General features: G+C 35.5%; 1 protein-coding gene across 1 annotated transcript in view; it reads left to right on the forward strand.

The window, feature by feature from the left end:
• LOC109126416 (uncharacterized mitochondrial protein AtMg00810-like) overlaps positions 1-696 on the forward strand; it is a 2,363-nt gene extending 1,667 nt beyond the window's left edge. The window contains exon 4 of the mRNA XM_019229950.1: positions 465-696. Within this exon, the coding sequence (XP_019085495.1) occupies positions 465-696 (232 nt within the window). The remainder of the gene's footprint in view (positions 1-464) is intronic.

Consider the following 6,473-nt stretch of genomic DNA (forward strand, 5'->3'; position numbering starts at 1 on the left):
AAAAAAAAAAAAAAAAAATTTTTTTTGCTCATGTGTGTTTAATTCTCGATCTTAGTCCCTTAGGCTTTATCATTAGTGGCTGTGTGTATCAGTGTTTGATTCATGAATCTGATAAATTGGGTCATAAAAGGGAAAGAATGTGATTTATTAGTGCACCGTCATTAATTGTGACTAAATAAATTGACAAGAGAATGTAGTCGTAAAAGGTAATAGATGCAGTGTACATTGATGGTTAATTGAGTGTTTTCAAGATTGCCTTTTATTTTTGGGCCGAGACCGAGCGGCCCATTGAGCCACATGAGCGTGTATAAAAGGAACAGCTAGGGTTTTTGGATTTTCCTCATCACCTTTGTGATCTCAATCCTGTGTCTCTTAAGCTTCTAATTCATATATTCTCTCTTCTCGTGTTTCAACACTCTAATCGTCAAGAAGTCTGTCTTTAGTGGTTTTCACTATGATAACAGCTTGGATGAGGAGCTTCACACTCCACCGTCTTCATTGCCTCCACCGACTCCTCATGTTTCGATCAATCCTACAACGGCGATGGTTGTCTATGAGCCCCGCAACGAGTCCACCACTGCAATTCTGGCTCTGGTGGATCCAATCCTTCACCCTCCTACTTCGAGGGAAACCACGAGACTTGTGACTCTTCGTCATCTCTGCCTAGAGAATTGTCGCCTCGGTTTTCGGTTGTAGATCTTACCGGTGATGTGCCAATGCCTGCTCTGTCATCTCAGGGAGTCTCCTCGCGTCTGCGCAAAAGACAACCGCCTGCTGATCTCAACAGCCGTGACTCGAAGCGTCCGTCTCTTCCCAGGGATAAGGGCACCTCCACAACCTCTCGCCGTGCCGCTTTGAAGGAGTTTGACTCCAAACGGTTCACGTCCTCCGAAGCTGCTCGACGGTATGGGTTCTTTGCCTCTCGAACACTTGCCCCAGAAGTAAGTTACTCTCTAGGAGTCACTGATCAGGCTAGGGAGTTCATAGATAGAGCTGGACTGCTTAAAACAGTCACACAAGTTGGGTCCTTTGATTCGGATGTGATCTATGAGTTCTGGGCAAATCTACCAACGGTCAAGGTTGAGGGGGAGTCTCTTGAGGTGTTTGTTCGCGACTAGGTCTACGAGTTTTCTCCGAGCCGCATCAATGCTCTGTTTGGTCTACAGTCTGTGGATGTGCGTCAACAGCGGTTGCAGACGGCTGCAATTTTGGAGGAGGATCTTGCACTTTTCCTCTCTGATGGTAAGGTAAAGTCCTGCAAGAAGCTGGTGTCCACTGCGATCAAGAACCCTGTCATCAAGGATCTGCATGGGATATGTTGTAGCAACTGGTCTCCAACTGTGAACACGGGGTACATCACAACGAACAGGGCTCTGGTGATCTACATGATTATGCATGGGATTTTGTTCGACTTTGGACGAATGAACTATGAACAGATCATACAGTTGGGGCTATAAGCTCAGTCAGGCTTTCATTTGCCGTTTCCCAGCCTTATCCACCAGTTGCTGACTGCTTAGTGACCTGTTCCAAGTCTTTGGTCCCAAAACGCCAAGAAGACCAAGGGGAAGAAGAATGCATCAGTTCTAGTTGGGCATGCTCCTCGGAGTGGTTCATCTGCAGAGCGCAACGCCATCCGGTTGGCTATCAAGATCCTGCAAGAAGCCTTTGACGCTGTTAAGTAGTCTCTCACCTTGTTTATATTTTGACTTGTGGCTTGTCCTATTGATATTTTTAACTAAACTTTGCCAAAAAAGCAAGGGGAGATGAGTCTGATTCAGAGGCTTGAGGGGGAGATTGAGCTGTGGGGGAGCTGTTTATTTTTGTTGTTTTATTTTTGTTCCTTTCAAACTTTGCTTTGCTGGAGTTTGAGGCTTGATGGTTTGTATTGGTGGGATGACTTTTTGCTCGCCTTAACAAGCGTTTGTTTGCTTAGATCATTGTCCGTTGCACTTGTTTGCGGGCATGGTTGTGTTTTTTTGTTGGCTGTGGTTGTGTTTTTTAGGTTTTATGCTTTGGATGCTTGTGTGGCAAGATTCAATCAAAAAGGGGGAGATTGAAAGTGCGTCAGAGCTCTGATAGTAATAGGAGGCTGTGAAGTGTCTCAGAGGTCTGATATGCTGATGTGGCGTGACGTGCTGATGTGGAGAAAGATTGTGGAACGCGGTGACAAGATGCGTGAGAAGAAAGGAAGAAGAGATCAAGATATACTCGAAGATATTGGGAGTATATTTGATTATAAGAGATAAGGAAGGATATTTTCTTAGGGATAAGGAATATTTCCTTTTAGGTAAGATACACAAAGATCTAGGTTAGAGATTGTTTGTGTGGGTATAAGTAGACGAGGGTTAGCTGCAAAAAGAGCTAGCACTCGTGGGGATAAAGTTGTGAGGTTTGTAACCTTCAAGCATTCTTAAAAAGGCTTAGAAGGTGAGTGTGTTTTGAACGCTTTTAGATCTACACAGGGTGTTGTTTTAGATAGATAGGAGAGTGAGTTTAGTTTCAAGTCTTGTAAGAAACGAGAGTTTTTATAAGAGTGAATAAAAGCGTTTGCTTGGCGCGTTTCCAAGCGGGTTATTTGAATTGTGTGTTCTCTATACCTTTACAATATACTATACATATATATATATATATATATATATATATATATATATATATATATATATATATGGGCAGATCTACGTGTGCACTAGGTGGGGCACGTGCCCCATACACCTTTATAAAAATCGTTTAAGTGATAAGTTATTGTCTTATTGATATGAGTTTCTTAGCTCATTTGGGAAGAGTGCCCCATATTTATTGGAAGGTTAAGGGTTCAAATCCCTCAACATGTACTTATTGTTAAAAAATTTATCCTTTTCAATGTTATTTATTACTGGATTTTTCAAAAAAAGTAAATATAATTTTTGTGCCCTATATTATTTTTCTCCCTAGATCCGTCACTGTATATATATATATATATATATACAAAAGAAATCGTCGAATGATTTAAGATTTATAAAAAGGTTCCATAATCAATATTCCCTTTGTATGAATTCAAAAAAAAACTAATTTTAGTTATATATCCATGCACATTTATAAATGTTATTGAATAAATTATATCTTATGTTTCTAAATAAGAAGTTCAAAGTAGTGTACTGGTTTTGTGTATATATATATATATATATATATACTAGAAAAGGTTCCGCCCGATGTGCGGGTTTAAAGTTTTGTAAATAAAATTTAATAAAAATATTTTAAAATTTATTGTACATTATTTAGTAAAAAAATTCTATAATATACTGATTTATATCTATATACAAATCTTTTATGTATGTTACCATTAGAAGTGTATTTTTTATACATAGATATATTGTATGTTACAAATATATTATTTACCACCACCTAAAAAATGTCTTATGAACAAATTAAACCAACTATTATATGTCTCTTTACTTTCACTTTTGCATAGTTTCTTTAGTTACTAAGATTGTTGACTCAAAAAACATTTTGAATAAAAAATAAATTACATCACAAAAGTGTATGACTAAGACCATCTCCAATGTATATCTCTATTTTTCCTCTAAAATAAAGTAACTCAAAAATAGAGCATTGTTTTCCTCCAATGTATTACTCTATTTTCAACTCTAAAATAGAGTTAGTGTAAAAAAATTGAGTTGAGAATAGAGTTGCTCTATATATAGAGCAATCCTATCATTTTCTCTATTTTAGAGTAAAATATAGAGTAGGGTTGGAGCAAATATTGCTCTATAATAGAGAGTTGACTCTAAAATAGAGTGGGGTTGGAGATGGCCTAACCATACAGAGAATATCGGTTCTGCCCTCCTCCCTTATGGAGAGAACCTTGCGTCCAACCTCCTCCACCATGGAGAGAACTTTCGCTCCGCTTTCCTCCCTTGGGAAGATAATCTTGCGTCCAACCTCCTCCACTGATGCGAGCCAAAATAGGGGTGAGTCGATAGCTGGTCTAAAGGACCTCTCTAACTAACTCGGATAGGATGGAGATGAATGATGGATCGAAGTTCGCCACACAAAGTTGTGGAATGACTTTATGATAAGAACACAAATCAATATCTAAGTGAATCACACACAAAGATAAAGATTCAACTTGTTTTCTAAAGGAATCACACACAATAGAAAAGACAAGTAAAGCAAAAGCCTAAGCTTTCAAAGTGAGAAAACTCTCTCTTTATTTTTCCAAAAATCTATTTATTTACAATAAAGGGAAACATGAGCTTATATAGGCTCAATTTACAAATCAATAACATAAATACAGAATAAATCAAATTAATTACATAAATAAATCAAGAATAAATTTGAGAGATTTTATCAATCATCATTGATGGAGATTGGTTCTTTGTATCTAGACACTTTCTTGATGTAGCCATAAAATGATTGTCTTCTAGAATCTTCTTCATAATTTGATCCTGATTTTCCTTGAACAAATTCTTGATGAATTATGGATATTTCTAGGATTGCATCACTCTCTCCTTCTTGAAAAGGTTTTGTCCTCAAAACTAAAACCAACGTTTGCATTTTTTTTTTGTTTTTTTTTTATATTGAAAAAAAGAATGAAATTAATACAAATCAAATTTTTTTTTCCTTTTCAAATCAAACTGAAATTCAACAAATCAAAAGAAAATTATTTTGTATTTTTTTCTACGAATTAAATAAAATAAAAATAAATTTTTTTTTCTTTTTTTTTTTCAAATAAAACTGAAATTCAGCAAATAAAAACTAACTTTTTTGTACTATTTTCTTTAAAGCGATTTAAATAAAACAAAAATGATTTTTTTTCTTTTTTTCTCCAAATTAAATGAAATGCAGCAAATCAAAACAAATTTTTTGTTTTATTTATTTAATTTTTTTTTCAAATAAAGCTAAAATGAAACAATAAGAGATAGGAGCTTTTAGCTCTGATACCAAAATGATGCGAGCCAAAATAGGGGTGAGTCGATAGCTGGTCTAAAGGACCTCTCTAACTAACTCGGATAGGATGGAGATGAATGATGGATTGAAGTTCGCCACACAAAGTTGTGGAATGACTTTGTGATAAGAACACAAATCAATATCTAAGTGAATCACACACAAAGATAAAGATTCAACTTGTTTTCTAAAGGAATCACACACCTATGCTGCACCGAGACGGGGACGGGAACGGGAAACGGGTACGGGGACGGGGACGGGAAACGGCGACCTAAATATTTAGGGGTACGGGTACGGCAGGGGTATGTCAGTTTTATACTATATAAAATATAAAAATATCCATATATTAGTAAAAAAAAAAATAAAGTCACTTATAAAGAATTTTCATGAAACAAAACATGACTATAGTATATTAAATAATAGTTAAATTATTATTTGACTTATAAACATGACTATAAACACTGATTAAACAAAGATTTGACTTATATTAAATTATTAAGAAGCTTGAGAGTTGAGACATACCTTTTGCAGAGCTAAACGAAAAACAGAGACCAAAACGAAAAACAGAGAGTCTTCACCAAAAATAAAAAACATAGAAGTTTGTGTGTTTTGGTTTTGCGATGAACGACGACGTGAAGTAAGAATGCAAAAAGATGAGATATATATAGCATTGATATTTGTAAACCCTAATTAGACAATATTTAAAAGGTTAATTTTTCCTTTTCTTTTTTGGACAATGGAAGAAAAAAAGTTAAATTTCCTATTTTACAATAGAAACGTTTCAGAAACGTTTTTGATTAGAACCGTTGCCGTCCCCATAAACTGTTGCCGTCCCCACCGTGTACGAAACGTCCCGGAGACGTTTCCATGCCGTTTCTTCGCCGTCCCCGTACCTGAAACATTTCCGAGACGGGAGACGTCATGGAACTGCCGTCCCCGTGCTTCGTAGTCACACACAATAGAAAAGACAAGTAAAACAAAAGCCTAAGCTTTCAAAGTGAGGAAACTCTCTCTTTATTTTTCCAAAAATCTATATATTTACAATAAAGGGAAACATGAGCTTATATAGGCTCAATTTACAAATCAATAACATAAATACAGAATAAATCAAATTAATTACATAAATAAATCAAGAATAAATTTGAGAGATTTTATCAATCATCATTGATGGAGATTGGTTCTTTGTATCTAGACATTTTCTTTCTGAACAATACTTAGGTTCACCCCTAGGGGTGAACCTAATCCTTCACCCCCTCTAGTGTTAACCAATAACAACATGACATGTAAGACTAAATTTAAACCAAATATTGAATTAAAACAAAAATCAAAAATAAACAAAAAAAAGTCAATATGTGTTTGCTGTCGTTAACGTCGTTGACGTCAATAGACATCCACATTTTTTATTTATTAACCCTCCCCATCTTTAATTGTTTTAATTCTATAAAGTACCTATGTTTATTTAATTTTCTAAGAAAGCTATGATGCTAAACGGAAGGTTTAAAACCATTTGTTTTGTTCGACGAGTAATATGCCAATATATATATATATAT

Source organism: Camelina sativa, chromosome 9, assembly GCF_000633955.1.
Source record: "Camelina sativa cultivar DH55 chromosome 9, Cs, whole genome shotgun sequence".
Taxonomy (NCBI): domain Eukaryota; kingdom Viridiplantae; phylum Streptophyta; class Magnoliopsida; order Brassicales; family Brassicaceae; genus Camelina; species Camelina sativa.